This window comes from Ambystoma mexicanum, chromosome 7p (assembly GCF_040938575.1).
Source record: "Ambystoma mexicanum isolate Mex_15411 chromosome 7p, UKY_AmexF1_1, whole genome shotgun sequence".
Taxonomy (NCBI): Eukaryota; Metazoa; Chordata; class Amphibia; order Caudata; family Ambystomatidae; genus Ambystoma; species Ambystoma mexicanum.
Window position 1 is genome coordinate 649,602,909 of NC_090939.1, and position 15,917 is coordinate 649,618,825.

The following is a 15,917-nucleotide window of genomic DNA, read 5'->3' on the forward strand; positions in this document are numbered from 1 at the left end:
CTTCTTAGAGACGTCAGAAATGTGAGAAGAGAAGGAGAGTGTGGAGTTAAAGATGACCCTAAGGTTTTTGGCCTCACAGGTGGGCACAGGAAGAGGGCCAAGAGATGCCGGCCAGAGAGAGACAGGAAAGGAGGGGGCTGGTGTGCCGATGAGGAGAATCTCAGTCTTACTGGCCTTAAGGTGAGATCATTGGCAGCACAACACTCCTGGATGGCGGACAGTCAGACAGAGATGAGAGAGGAAGAAGAGGTGGCTGAGGGTAGCCTGAAAATGAGCTGAGTGTCATCCGCATAGCACTGCAAGTTGAGGCAGAGTGTTGCAATGCGGTGGGCAAGAAGTTCCAGGTATTGGTTAAACAGCCAGGGAGAGAGTTTAGACCCCTGGGGAACCCCACAGGTAGAGATAGGGGAGAGGAAGGACCCAAGTTGAACCTGGGAGGGTCGGCCAGAGAGGAAAGAAGTCGGCCACGCCAGGGCCTGACTGGTGATGCCCAGGATATCAAAGAGACGATTGAGCAGGATGGCAAGGCCGACCATATCAAAGGCAGAAAAGAGATCAAGTAAGATGAGGACACAGGGGGTGGTAGAATCAAGGCTGGAGAGCAGGTCTTCATGGATTTTCAGGAGAGCAGTTTCCATGCTTCTGGCAGCTCGGAAGCCAGACTGATGGTCATGGAGACAACCAACCGATTCAGTGTGAGGATTAAGCTGGGAGATGGCCAGCTTTTCCAGAAGTTTGCCCAGGAAAGGAGTGATGGAGATTGGACGGTAGTTAGCCGGGCAAGACGGGTCGGCAGAGGGTTTCTTAAGAAGAGGGTGCACAAGGGAGTGCTTCAGGGGGGAGCGGAAGACTCCTGTGGCGAAGGAGTGTTTGCAGAAGTCAGCATGGGCAGGAGCCAGGGAGTCAATGTGGTCCTTAATGGTTTTGGAGGAGCAGGGGTGAACCTGTTTTGACTAGACTTTCATAGATCGGACTTGTCTGGAAAACTCATCGGGGGAGAACAGGGGAGAGGTGGCTGAAGAAGGGCTAGAGGATGAGCAGGGAGTAGAGAGATGAAGGGGAGAGGTGGAGAGAGATGACAGGATGTCCTGAGTTTTAGAGATGAAATGAGAAGCCAGAGCCATGCAGAGGGCCTGGAAAGGGACATGGGAGGTAGAGACTGCGGCGTGATTGGCCAGTTCCTTGCAGATTTTAGAGTTCAACTGAGTTGTTGGAAGCCTCAGAGATGCGGGCTTGGATGTCGGCTCTCTTCTTGGTGAGGACAGGGAGCCGGTATTGCCTTTGGAGCAGGCGGCAGGCCAGTTTGTCAAAGGATGTACCAGAAGCACGCCATTTCCTCTCAGTCACCCTGCACTTACGTTTAAGGGTGACGAGGTCTGAGTCATACCAAGAGTTGCACTTGTCTTTGGGCTTCAGGCGGATCCTCCTGACTGGTACAAGAACGTTGAGAGTATCAGATATAGCAGAGTGGAGCATGGAAAGGGATGTGTCAGGGAATGAGCCAGCCAAAGATGGGGTGAGTAGGGGGTGTGAGAAAGTGGCGGCGAAAGCCTCAACTGACATGCGCTTCATGGGTCGGATGACCGAAAAGGTGGGTGGCAGTGCTGGAATTGACTTTGCCTGAGGGGTAGGGAGGGGAGGAAAGGAAGTGATCACTCCAGGAGGAGGAGTGAAAGGGATAGAAAGGGGAAGGTCTGAGGAGATTAGAGAATCCAGAGTGCCCTGCAGAGTGAGTCGGACCAGAGGGAAGAATTGTGAGAGAGGGTCACAAAGGTCACGGAAGGGCCCAGAGGAAGGACAGAGCATCCAGGTGGATGTTTAAATCTCAAAGGAGGAGTTCAGTGGTCGAGGCCAGGAGGGAAGAGGAAAGGTCCGCCCACTTGGAGAGGAAGGAGGAGATCTGACCAGGTGGCTGATAGATAGTAGCCACATTAAGGGAATGGCTAGGAGAGTGATAGAGCCTGCAGACGAGGCATTCGAAAGAGGAGTAGGCCTGCGTAGGAATGACAGAGGCAGTTATCCACTCGGGAAGATCAGGGCTACACCCCCTATGGAACGATTGGACCTGGGCGTGGAGAGGATCTTGTAACCATCAGGGAGGACAGTGTCAAAGCTTGTGACAGAGCTGGCCGTTAACCATGTCTTGGTGAGACCGAGGACATCAAGGTCAAGTTCCTCTAGAAGGCGGCGGATGTCAGAGGAGTGTTTGACAGCTGAGCGAGATTTTAGAGTGGCAATATGGAGAAGGTTGCTTTCCTTGAAAGATTTCCGGGGAGGGGTACAATCAGAGGTACGCCCTGCGGAGGTGTAGGAGAAGCCCGAGTGGGGGCAGAAAAGTCCCCTGCTTGTGTTGCCGATGTCTGTGTATAGTTCTTGATAATACTCCTGAAAGTGCTTGTTTATGCGAGTGGCGGACAGGAGTGCGTGTGGCGGAAAGGAGTACATGCATGAGGTTGACAGGAATGCATGCATGAAGCGAACAGGAGTGCGTGCATGCGTGCGGCAGACAGGAGTGCATGCGCGGGGCAGACAAGAGTGCATGCACGGGGCAGACAAGAGTGCATGCGCGAGGCAGACAAGAGTGCATGCGTGGGGCAGACTTATGTGGGGTGGACTGGAGCGCGCAGGGCGGACTGGAGTGCATGAGTGTGTGGAGCAGACCAGAGTGTGTGGAGCAGACTAGGGTGTATGGAATGAATAGGAGTGCATGGAATGCAATGCAATGGAATCAACATAACACCAGATCTGCCCCACTCTCACAACATGCACATCCTAATCTTGTCAACTCGCTGAGTACATCTGCAATAATATGCATACAACCAACCCTAGACTTAGCTCACGCACAGCGCCCTCTCACCTCCAGAGCCGCCCCAAGCCCATTGCCACGAGGAACCTCAGCCTGAGCACTCGCTTCCAGCGTATCTACTCCCCTATATACACCTTAGACCCCAAACTACAAGATCGCGCTCATGTCTTTTCCAATACCACCAACACATTCAACTCACAAACTCACACTGACTTACCCCACGCTGCCATGCCATCCAATCCCAGCCAAATCCAGAAGAATACCCTCCTCCAGTACACTTTCCCAAAGAAACCCAACATCACCTCACCACTCCCTCCCCTCAAATGTGCCCTCATTAATGCTCGCTCTCTCTCTGCCCATGCTCTTTAAATCCACAACCTCCTCTCCATCCACGACCTAGAACTACTAGCCATAACTGAAACCTGGCTCCATGATGCATCCGGTCCTGTAATATCCCTAGCCCTCCCTCCTGGCTACTCCATACTCAGAAAAGATAGACAACTGACGAGAGGGGGAGGAGTGGCCCTCATTACTAAAGATTCACTTTCCATTAGGCAATACAGCACCCCCTGGAAAGGTCATGCCAACCTTATCTCTGCAAAATTGTCTTTATCGACAAGCTGCAACATAAATATTCACACCATCTATCGACCACCCACCTCTACCCCTGAGTTCCAAGCTCAGCTCTTACACTTACTAGGAGACAACCTTAAAAAATCCACTAAAACAATCTTATTAGGAGACCTAAATCTCACGTTTAATGATCCAAATGACAAAATTGCAGCAGCACTAGACAGGGAACCCACTCACATGGGATTCCAACAAAATGTCACTACCCCCACGCACTGCAAGGGCAGCACTCTTCACTGGGTGACAGACCACAACTGTCATACCTCAATCACCTCTATCTCTGCCCTCCCTTGGATGGACCAGAATTGCATAAATTCTCCATCGCAGCTATCCAACCAGCTAGAGCTCTCACACACGCACCACCAGCCCTAGTAAGAAGCTCCACAAAATTGACCAGGGAAAACCTCCTTCCCTTCCTGGACACTCCTGAAGTCAAGCCTCCATTCTCCAATGACCCAGCCACCCTTGCTAACATCTACGCCCATACGATGACCAATGCCATCGAAGCCATTGCTCCACTTGAAAACAAGAAAGAGAAAATATCATTACACTCTAACGCATGGTTCACAGATGAACTAGCCAGCTTTGGTCACGTGGCAGTCCAGCCCTAACAACAGTACTAAAGAAAATTTTAAACAAATATCCTCACAATCCAAAAAAGGTATCATTCATGCCAAATCTACCGCCTTCAATGATCAAATCTCAAAAGCTAATTCTCAACCAAAGGAACTATTCTCCATCTTTAGAGAACTCATTACGCCAGCCACTAGCCCCAATGAGATCGTTAAAGATGAAGCTTGATGCTCCAGTATTCAAGCAGCCATGCTAAAAAAATAGAACTGCTTCAGGACAAAATCCTAGCACAATCAAAAGACCTGCCCAAGATCAACTCTACCATTCCACATATTCAAATGCTCGATGAACCCCCCAAGCAGCTCTTCTCCTTCTAAGATGTTACAGAACATGACGTCATCAATCTCCTCAAACAACTCAAACCATCCATGTGTAAAGGCGACATCTGCCCCCTAACTAAGTCAAAGACTGCGCCAAGCAACTAGCACCTCTCCTTAAACCATTCATCAATGCCTCCTTCACCTCTATGTTCGTCCCAGCCAGCCTCAAAGAAGCTGGGTACGACCCCTACTCAAACAACCATCATTAGACCCACTTTCCCCAAACAATTACTGCCCCATCACCAGTGTCCCCTTCCTCTTAAAAATGTTGGACAAAGCAACTCATAATCAAATCCAACTATTTCTGGAATCCAATAATATCCTTGGTAGAAGACCATCAGGGTTTCGCACAGGACATGGCACAGAAACTGCCCTCCTTGATCTTAAAAATCAAATCACCTCAATCATGGATAATGGTAAGCCGGCTCTCCTCCTACTCCTTGATCTCTCGGCTGCTTTCGATCTCATAGACCACAAGACCCTCACCTCTCACCTCATCAATGCTGCCCAATTCTCCAATGTGGCCTCTGCATGGATCACCTCTTTCCTTAACGGAAGGTCCATGAAAGTGTTCTCCAACCAGGCAAATGCAGCTCCCACAACCATACACTGCAGAGTCCCATAGGACTCCTGCACAGCCCCCACTCTCTATAACCTGGTCACCAAACCGCTCTTTGACAAGCTGGATTCACTCGGCATAGCCTACACAAACTATGCCGATGATACGCAGGTTCTCCTACCCCCTTCTGGCTCCTACGACCAGGATGCGGCTGCACTCCACTTAATCTACAGCACCATCCAAGCCTGGATGGCCACAAATGGGCTAAGCCTAAACAGTGACAAAAACCAAGATAATCATCATAGGCCCCAAAGAGATCTTAGCGAAGCATGACCAACAATATTGCAACTTCACTATAGACAACCCGATCATCACTGTCTTACAATCTGTCAAGACATTAGGGTCTACATAGACTCTACCTTGTCCATGACACGTCAGGTTAGCGCCATTGTCTCAGCCTCTGCCCACACTATGAAGCTCATCAATGAGGTTAAATGTTATTTGTCCAAACAAAACTGCTTCGCTATCGCTAGAGCTACTATCGGAGCAAAACTAGATTACTGCAACGTCCTCCTTGCAGGAACCTCTATGAAGAATCTAAACCGTCTCCAGGTGATCCAGAACAACGCTCTTAGAGTGCCTCTCAACATACCTAAAAGGAACCATATCTCTCAAGCAAGACGTGACGCGCACTGGCTCCCTGTGAAAGACCGGATCACACTCACACACAAGTGTCTCTCACTCAATGCTCCATCCTACCTCTCTGACACCATTGCACAAGATGTATCCTCTCTCCCGTAAAGAGTCTGTCATGCCAACAAACTCTGCATTCTGACCATAAAAAGAACCAAAGTTGGAGGCATTGGCTGCCTCCATATTGCACCCAAACTCTGGAATCGACTCCTCGACTCCCTAACTCTCTCAGAGCGGAACCTTCCCTCTCAGGATTCAGGAAAGCTCTAAAAATCACCCTTTTCAGCTAAACCTTGTGCTCTCCATGCCTTTCCCTCCAGACTGTCTTCTACTCAATGTCTCTGTAACTAAGTCTGTACTATATGCATTTCCTTATGTTTTGTACTATGTTACTAAGCACAAATCATATGTAACAAGCGCCATGATGCCCAAGGGCTGCTGTGCGCTCTACAAATGTGAATAAATAAATAAATAAATATTTGTGTCAGATACAGTCTTAAAATTATCTATCATATTATGTGGAAGAACTTTAGGCAGAGTCTATTTATTCTGGAGGGAGGTTTTCAAATTTCAAATGCTGACCATTAGCGGCCCTGTCAGATGGCTTAATTACTAGGAATCCTAAGAAGCACATATCCATTTCCTGCCTATAAATCACCAGTCTAGAACTAGGATGAAGTCGTCCAGACACAGTCCATTAACTGAGATTCTGCATTGTTTATATTGCAGAAAGGGTCCTACCCTGCGCCCTATCGTTAATGTACACTCATCTTTACCCTTTCTTTCATCAAAAGCTTTTGTTTGTCTTATTATCATCAAAAGCCCCCTTTTTTACCGTCCCTGTTTCTACCCCTCTTTATCATCAACATATTTTCCACTCACCATTCCTCTTTCTGACCTCCATCATCATCAGATCATGTTCTTATTACCTAGTCTTTATGCTATCTACCAATAACAGCCCCCTTTTCTGACCATCGCTGTTATCAACAGCTTCCCTCATGTTTTCCCTTTTCTACATGCTCTATCATAAAAAGCTCCTGGTTTTATCATTCCACCTTTTGACCCTCTCTACCATCACTGGCTTCCGCTCTCATCTAGTTTTCTTTCTTCTGTTCGAACAATATCTCATCTAATTATTGTAACTGTCCCCCCTTCATCTTTAGTAGTACTTGCTCTTACCTTTCTTCTTTTTTACACTCCCTTTCATCAGCAGATTTTACGCTTGTAAAATTCAGTTCTACTGTCCTCATTTCCAACCACCATAGTCCATTTCCATCACACTAGCTCCCCATCAGCAGCTCCTGCTCTCGTAATGTCCCTATTCTGAGCATTTATATCCCAAATAGTTACTACTCTCATAATTTCCTGCTACTGACCAGCCATATCTCCAGCAGTTCCTGCTCCTAGTATACTCCTTTTCTTCCTTGTAAGGTCCTGCATCCTGAGTTCCACCAGCTCCCATCATTTTCCCTTTGCTTATCAGTACATAGAGAGCAGTTCCCCCTCTAATTGGCCCGCATTACAAATTTGGCAGTAATTCCATTGCAATTACCGCCAAACTTGTTTACGGTTACCGTCACTTGGCTTTTGGATTTATGAGTGGTGGTAAGGCAATGTTAGTTCCCATTTTTACAGTCCATAGAACACCATGGGGATTTGGTCGAATTTACTGGGAGCAATTCCAATACAGCAAATCCAATGATTTTTGGAGATAATGAGGAGGATTTTAATTCCTCTGCTTGCCGATTAAAGTCAGAATTCAGCAGTGTGGTAAAAATGGCAACAATAGCATTACCGCCGAAGAATTTGTCAGTAACAGAAATACTGCCAAACACGTACTGCACTGCTCAACTCATAATGAGGCTGTTTCTTTCCCCTTTCTCCCCTCAGACATCAACAGCAGTGTCAGCCCTTAGACATTTAAAATTCGTACATATCAAAACTTTACGTTCAGTAATCCCTACTGTTCCTGTTGCAGTTATGCCAACTTCCTCCCTATGTTAAGCCTTCCTGCTTCCTTCCCTCGAGTAACTTTTCACAATCTATGTGGAGTGTTACGCCTAGTTCTCCTTGTAAATTCCAGGCTCCAGCACTAGCAAGACCTTTCACACATATTAAGAACAGTCCAAAAATGACACCCTTTTTCTGTTGTCTGTGTAAATCTTGTTTGCACACACCCTTTGTGCGTAATTCCAGTTTAAAGAGCGCTTACATGGACTAACAATCACTGATTGGTCTACAGAAAAGGAAAGCAACCCTGTCACCTCCACAAATTTGGCTTCCTAGCATAGGTGGAAGTGTTGGCTAAGAACAAAGGAGAAGTGCGGGAGATGAGAACAGCAGGATTGTGGTCTGATGATGGAGGGGCACACATTTGGATTAAGGGTCAATATGGTGTATGTTGACCTTTTGGGGTTCGTCGTGGCAGCTACTGAACCGTCAATGTGGACATGTGACGTCCACATTGGCACAGATTTGCATATTCTTTAAACACACGAATCATGGCTGTAATAGACAACAATAATCATGATTAAATAATAACAGTATAAAGCAGAAGAAAAGTGGACAACATCAAAGTACCAAGCAACACGACAAAAAACGAGCTCTTAAAAGCAACATTGATCCACTCCCTCCCATAATAAAACAGTTCTTCTGGCTCAAAAAAAAAACTGATTCTGCAACAGAGATTTCTCCATCATGCTCTTGTTCCATATCACAGAGCAAATTATCAACATCATGGTCCCTCTAATATGTACCATTAAAAAATAAAGTGGTCTCCCTCCCAACGAAGTGTTTTACTATATTTTACAATTTCACTGTGAAATGCAGTTGGAAATTAAAGACCCGCAATACGTGGCAATTTTCATTCGCTTCGATATTGTTACTTTTGTGAGACTTTACAAGAGTCATCATTTGCTAGGCAGGGTGCAGTTGAGCAGTAAACATCTCATAATTCAGCAAGCACAGTCATGGTTGTAATGTTGTCCTCAACGGTTATAGGTCATAGTACTGAATCAAAAGGATCGAATAACAAAAGGGTTGAGTCAATTCGACCGAAAAAAAGGATCACATTTTTTTATGCCCCCCCCCCCAATCCCCTGTTTTTGGTGTAAAAACACCCCTTTAAAGCTAAAGTTGAGCAAAAAGAAAAAAAATACATTTTACATTTTTTTTCGATCCTTTGGCTTTCGGTCGAATGCACTCTCACCTTTTGCATTCGATCCTTTTGTTTTCGAAACTTTAACTGGACACCATCCTCAACATGTTGGAGTGATGATAACTGCACACAAATAAAGGGTGAGACAAAAAGCATTTTGAGTCATTACAGAGGCAGCAAATGTTCTTACCATTGCATCTGCCTTATGCTTCATCCGTTTAGCTTCCTGCATGAAGTAATCCGCTCTTCGAGGCCTACATAAAGAGAACAGAGATATGCTTATTCCAAGCAGAATTCTAGGTTCTTTACGAGAGGACTGCCAGTATAACTCGTTCAGCATCTGGTATGTAAACACTCCATACGAAGAGTTCACCTTCACAAATACTGCATGCCCATGCCAAATAACTGTTAACTTAAAAACCTACAAACTATGAACCTCATAAGTCCCCTTCTCTTCACACAGATGCAAAGCAGATCACCCCCTCATCTGTCCTCCAAACCCCAGACCTTAACAGGTGAGGCCTTTATACCTCCCGAGTCACCAACACAAAGCCAATAGCTTTCAGATTCATATTCAATTGATTGATTCCAATTAACAGACCACCCTAAAGAGGTACAAATAACGCCACACCCCTCCCTCAACCGAATACAGATAAGGTAGACAAATATTGCCAAAGTCAATACAAAGACTACGTACAAGATTGCGTTCACTCCAGTAGAGGTAATTTAAGTTTTCTCCTTTAATGTTGCTTTATGTACCATGTCTTCTTTGGTGACATTCATAGACGCACTTCACTGTCCTCTTTGCTAATTCTGGCCTTTCTCTGTGGATGATGAAGCGCTTCTTTCTACTGTTTAATAAGCAAAGACTTCCTTATTTATTCTCACAGAATGTAGGAAAATAAATGTTCGTCATGCTATGTTATGAGTTCTTGTAGAGGACACACAGGTTTGTGGACTGCTGGCATAAAAGCAGAGAAGCAGTTCAATAGAGGTTATTTGAAAGCGTTAGAGGGAACTGAAGAAGTAGGTTTTGAGTAAGAGGGGGAAGGTATGGCAATCTTCTGTCATCCTTAGTAGGCAGGGTAATTAATTTATCTTTTATTATCTGCTTAATACCAGAGACCAGTTTCTAAGTGGGGGCAGAGGGTGCAGGATTAGAATCTGTGTTGCTCAGCATTGTCTTGCTTTCAAGACAACTGCGTTGCCCCTGAGCTATCCTCACAGCCAAAGGGACATTTGTTCCCCGTATAGGCTCCCACCACAGAAAAGGCTACAGACTGAACTCTGGCTATTCTGAACCGAGAAACTACTAATAAGTCCACTATAGTTCATCACAAGGAGCTTGCTAGTCAATATCTACCAAAGATGATATCCTCCATGCACTTCTGGTTTGAACTGGACCGCCAGTCTCTATTTCCAGTGGTCGCTCAGTTCTGTACTTGTTGAACGTATAGCAGGACTTAAAAAACGTCTGTGACAAACGCCCTTGGTTTTTGTCTCCAGCACACACACAGCCAATAGATTTCACTCTCTTTAGTCAGGTGCTTATGGGTCCTGATGTAGCATTTCCAGGTGAAGAAGCACAGTAATCATCTTGCTGCATTAGGTATTTCAGATTATTTACCCCACATGGAACAGCTGGGCCATATGGGCGCTGGCGTTAGATGCCCTGCCATAGCAGGGGTGGCTGTTCCTTTCCACATCAGAAAGCTGTGCACATAGAGCAATGAATTGGAGCCCCACTCTTTCAGCAATACAAAGTGAGAGGGTGAAACGCCAACAAACGCAATGGGGTACTGCAATATCAGAGACTTTATCCCTGCTTTTATGATTAAATGAAGATCACGGGGGAAAGGAGGAAAACAGGCATAATACAAATTCTGCCTCCTCTCATTCTGAAAGTTGACATCTTTGAACCACAAAGGTATAATAAGCATTCCACAGCTTCCCCTGTTATTTATTTACTTGTTTTAAACATTTGATTAAGGGCACACCTAGTCTAAATTGAGGTGGGGCCCTATAAATAACAAAATTAAAACAATTAAAAAAACAAAATAAAAGGAGAATCCAAAGTAAATAATACACTTTTGAATAAAAAACATCAAAGAACCGCAAACAGTAAAGTGTTGGTAGAGCATTCGAGAATTGAGCGGCTGCCGTAGAAAAGGCTTGCGACATAAAGGCAGCCTTTAGAAACAAAAACCTTTCCAGCCGTTACATGGCTGCACATCCGGTGACCATAGAGCTGCATGAAATATTTATATTACCTAGATGCAATGGCTACTATAGAGTCTTAGCCTTGCATACTTTGCAGCATAGTTTAAGCTAATTTCCATGATATAGAGGAATCCAATAACGGAACACAGGACTGGGGTAATGTGATTACATTTACTAGTCCCAGTGATTAAGTGTTTCAGAGAGTAAAAAATAGCCTAACATGGAGCAGGAGTGGAAGCCACTAAACCCGACAAAATAGCACCACTCTAGCTGGGAAGAACCTGAGTTTGGACGGCAGTTAAGAAGTCAGATGTATCAAGACAAGTTTTTATCCATTGAAGCAAGGATAATTGGACAGACCAACAACTTATCAATGTGAATTTTGAAGTTGAAATCTGCATCAAGAGTGAAATCCAAGGATTTTGCAGAAGAGACAAGTTGAAGAGAAATATCCCTAGGAAATAAAAAAGAAAAGCAAGATTGAACAGAGGAAACAGAATCTGAGGACGGAAAAATAAATTCTGTTTTCGTGGGATTATGTTAAGAAGAACAGAGGGCATTCAGTCCTTAATAGTCATGAAACAATCCCTTAGCTGGACACCCTTTCGCAATACCATATAGACGTTAAAATGAGTAGGCAACAGGATGCATTTGTGGAGAATTCCGGAGGGGATTGGTAGGAGGAGACCTGGAATCACTGATCTTCTCAAACTGTTGAGAAGCTGGTGAGAAAGGACTAAAACCAACCAAGGCCTCAAATCCCCAATCTCCATGCTATCTGTTGCGATGGGAAAAAGCATCCCATGGTCCACCATAGTGTAACCCCCGAAGAGATTGCATAGGAAAAGAAAACATACATCACCACTAGCGTCCAGGAGCTTCCTTCCTTCTTGCACCAATTCCAAGTGTTTACAGTCTCAGTGCTTCATCAAACACACAATCCAGAAAGATAGTCCCAAAGAAGGAAGTGAGAAGATAAGTGCTAGTGCAATTGTGAGGCTACACAACATTCAAGGAACTTGATTAAGTTGATAGGATCTAGAGTCTTTTAAAGTAATGGCATTTCTGGCCCAGCCTTTGGAGTATTAGGAAAGAATCATTGAGAAAAAGAAGAATTAACGACAAAATGGCCATCTAACTGACGGTACATTCTTGATCAAAGACGAAGGAACAGACTCATTGGCATAAGACAGAGCTATCACATAGGCCCGAATTGTAAGACATTCTGCTTCTTTAACAAGGGCAACAAATGTCCAGATAGGCACTAACCGTGGTTGCACAACACAACACGGGTCGGACAGGCTCTATTTGGTGATATTTTGTTATAACTAATTAGATGGCTAACATTTTCGATGCAAACAATGATTTGAGTTCTGATATTTCATCAGTAGAAAGAAAGCCTTTTAATACAGCAGACGGATTAAGACACTTACAAATAGGTGTTAACGGTGCATTGTGTCTATTAGAGACAGTAACAATTTGATTCCATAAAAAAGACTCTTAGCATTAAAAGATTTTTTCAGTTGATCCGTTAGTGAGAGATTACATATTTGTCATCCTTGTCAAAATGATTTCTTCTCCACTTATCTTGGCTAAATAATTTCTCAAAAATAAGGACAGATGAGTGCAAGGGTGCTCAAACTCTGATTGGCTCCTGATGTGACTAGGGAGCTGAATGTACATCTAAAGGAATTTTCAGTCAACTTGACAGTGATTAAAAAAGTGTTGGAGGATACTGAGCCCCATATCAAAATGTGCATAGATTTTCATGAGGAAGATCAACCATCACTTCTGAAGAAGTGAGGTTAAGGCAATTCCAGACATGTCGGCTTCGGCATGCTGTTAATTGTTGTAACAAATAAATATTGTTCTCTGTCAAGAATTGAAAGAGATAAATGGAACAAACATCCCCAAACACTTGAGCCACTTGTGTCTTATTCAGAGTTTTTTCTGAGAACTTTCCTGCCACTCTGTTACACGCTTACAGCCGTCCCGTGGTTCCAAATGGTGCATGAGCACATCTATTTTGAAGAAATGGAGGTTGCCTTGGAAACTGTCAACAAAGGCATACCTCCGGTGTCAAGTTCTGTTTTCTTTTGGGGTCTCCTTTGCTCCACCTAAATCTGCCTGTTCCCAACCATACTCGACCCTACTCCATTCATTATCTACCTTTGCTACTGAATCATCAGCCCTCCTTCAACAGTGCCTTTACCTACCACAACAGTACAATCAAGCCTTTTGAACGTGCACTTCCGAACGCTCTGCTGCCAGTGCACCATCCCGTTCCCAGTGCGTCCCTCGTGCTGGCCGGGGTAGTTTTCCCATACTAACTTACCTTTTTGTTATTTTCTCCTGTCGTTGTTTTGTGGTACTTTATTGGATTCAGCCTCCCATGGTGGTAAGATCATTTGAGCATTGACTAGGAGGGGAATTGTGTTAGGGTTCTCAAGTCTATAAGTAGTAATAACTTGTTTTGGTTCCTACCTTAGATTCAGAATCTCTATCCTTAGCAAGACAACTTACAGGTACCCCATAATCCAAGTTGTTAAAATTGCTTAGTTGCTTTTCTTTCCGTTGTCACTAACTCTTGTCCTTTCTTTATAGCATTGGTACAAGCGTTGTGTGTGTTCCCTGCTGTTTTGTGGGATCAACTCCTCTGTCTGTCTTTTCTGAACAGCACAGGTATGTATCGCAAAAAAGAGTTCCCTCAAGTTGAGGAGGCCTGAATTCTTGGAGGACGTAGTGAATCAGGCTCGCTGGCAAGCCCCTAATTTCTGCCCCTTGGTTTATCACGCCTATCTCAGGACGACAGCGCCGCTGGCAGTGAAGGTGCGGTGAGTAAAGCACTCTTAATGTGGACTCACTACGGCTTATTATGGTAGGGAATACTGCAGTTACTCTTGAAGATGCTTTTCCATTCGGCTCTTTAGATGAATGGGTGTAGGTGTCTCTAAGAGGGCTAATGCATCTATTCATGTTTTCCAGAGTCTCTACCTAGGTTCCATGTATGTTGCAGGTCTTCATGCAGAATTGTGATTCATTATGGGCAGCTATGGACAATCGGTGTGTACTGATGATCTGTTAATCATAATGAATACACCAGCCCAATATGTGTTGGGTGTAGCCTACAATATTTAAAATAATTCTCCATTAGCATGATCTTCCATTGGCAGTGCAAACCAGCAGTGCTATATGCAGGGTGACAAATTTGGTGCAGCACAAACATCATTCTTATTGAAACATTGCTTGCTTTGGCAAAAGGCATTTGGGACCAGGCTCTGTGAGATGGGGAATCAAGTTAGAGATGATCAATAGATAGGAGTTTTGGTTTAGATCATGGCTTCCAACAACAGGATGGTGTTGGGGTTACCCTAAAGCCACTCACTTTCTTCAGTGTTGTCATCCTGATCCTCTCTCTGGAGAATAAACAATGCTTTTGGTACTGTTGGTACTGTCTTTAAAGCATGGAAAGGCATTCATTTGAGTCTCCCCTGAAATGTCAGCAGAAATCTTTGTCCCTTAATGTCTCTCACATGGCCTTTTGGCTTGTAAAAAGGGTCACTGAGGAGCTCAATAGATTCTTTATATTCTGCTTGGGTAGGTTCGGTCTCAGACCAGCTGGTGGTAAATAAGGCAACCAATGGATATCTAATTATTTTTCTACACTTTCATCCTCATTTAGGTTATGCGGAGGCCCCTCTTTCCAGGAACCCGGGCAAGGCCCAGTATCTGTTTTATTTCACAGAAAAATACTTCTTGCCAAAAAGGAAATTACTTTGGTTCCTAAATCAGAAAGGGGCCTGGGTTTTTACTGAATCCTCTTATTGGTGACAAAACCCCTCGATCCCAACCCAGGCCACATAACGATCTACATGCCTACAAGTGTCTTATTTTCACATCCTTATCTTGGAACAACAAAAGAAATTCCAGAGACTTTTAGTGTTAGATCGACTGTTTCAGTGTAGAGTACTTCCATTGGGGCTCAGGTTCACTTTTCACAGTTTAACATAAGTATTGACTATATTGATGAGTCTCTGTCATGCTAAGGGAATCATCATTCATCTCAATGACTGGTTGCTGCATGCTCCATCTTTCTCTACCGGACATATTGGGTCCTTCATCTCCATGCAAATCATGGTTGGATATTGACTCCAGAAGTGGTATCTCATTCCACCTTAGAAGTTTGGATTTATTGGGTCAGTATGCAATTCAGTACAGGTGAGAGATGGCCTTCCTCCTCAACAAGCTCAAAATCCTCAGGTTGCGTGTCTGTGGCAGTCCCAGGGATTGCGGCGGTGAAAACGGACCCCGTGGCTACAGTCCTCTAGGGCGGATGGAAGCCGCCATGTTTTTCTTGGCTTCCAGAGGACGCCACAGTACGCTGTCGGACCAGCACAAATGCACGAACAGCATTGCCTAGCAAAAGGATGGCAACAAACTTGTTCTCAAGCCAGGGCATAAAAAGGCAGTGATGCATTGTTCTTGTGCGTCTCAACACTCTTGTTGACTATGTTCCCTGTGCATTTCTCCTTCTCTCCAATCACCCATTCTGAGGTGCACTTCTGTCCTGGCTCCCCGCCTTGCCTTAATTCCTATTGTTCTTGTCTCTTCTGTGTTATCCCCTTTTCTTGAGCCTTTAGATAAACTGCCTTGTTCCACTTTCTCCTACAATTCCATCGTGGTACCCCAGTCCAGTGCTGGGCACTGTTTCTGTATCACGTTAATCTGGGGCACCCTTTCGTAGTGCAGGAAGACCTGCTCTGCATTCCGCCTCTGAGTAGTTTTTCATTCAGTTGGCAAGTGTAGGGTGGGCTTTTGGTATCATCTTAATTGTCTTGGATCGTGGTGGACAACGATGCGACTTCTGCTCAATGGACCGCATGATCAGGTACGTGGCAG

The 15,917-nt window shown here is 44.8% G+C and overlaps 1 protein-coding gene across 1 annotated transcript in view; it reads right to left on the bottom strand.

The window, feature by feature from the left end:
• AFF3 (ALF transcription elongation factor 3) overlaps window positions 1-15,917 on the bottom strand; it is a 2,498,221-nt gene that overhangs the window by 173,362 nt on the left and 2,308,942 nt on the right. Inside the window, exon 15 of the mRNA XM_069636694.1 lies at window positions 8,989-9,052. Coding sequence (XP_069492795.1) covers window positions 8,989-9,052 — 64 coding nt within the window. The remainder of the gene's footprint in view (window positions 1-8,988; window positions 9,053-15,917) is intronic.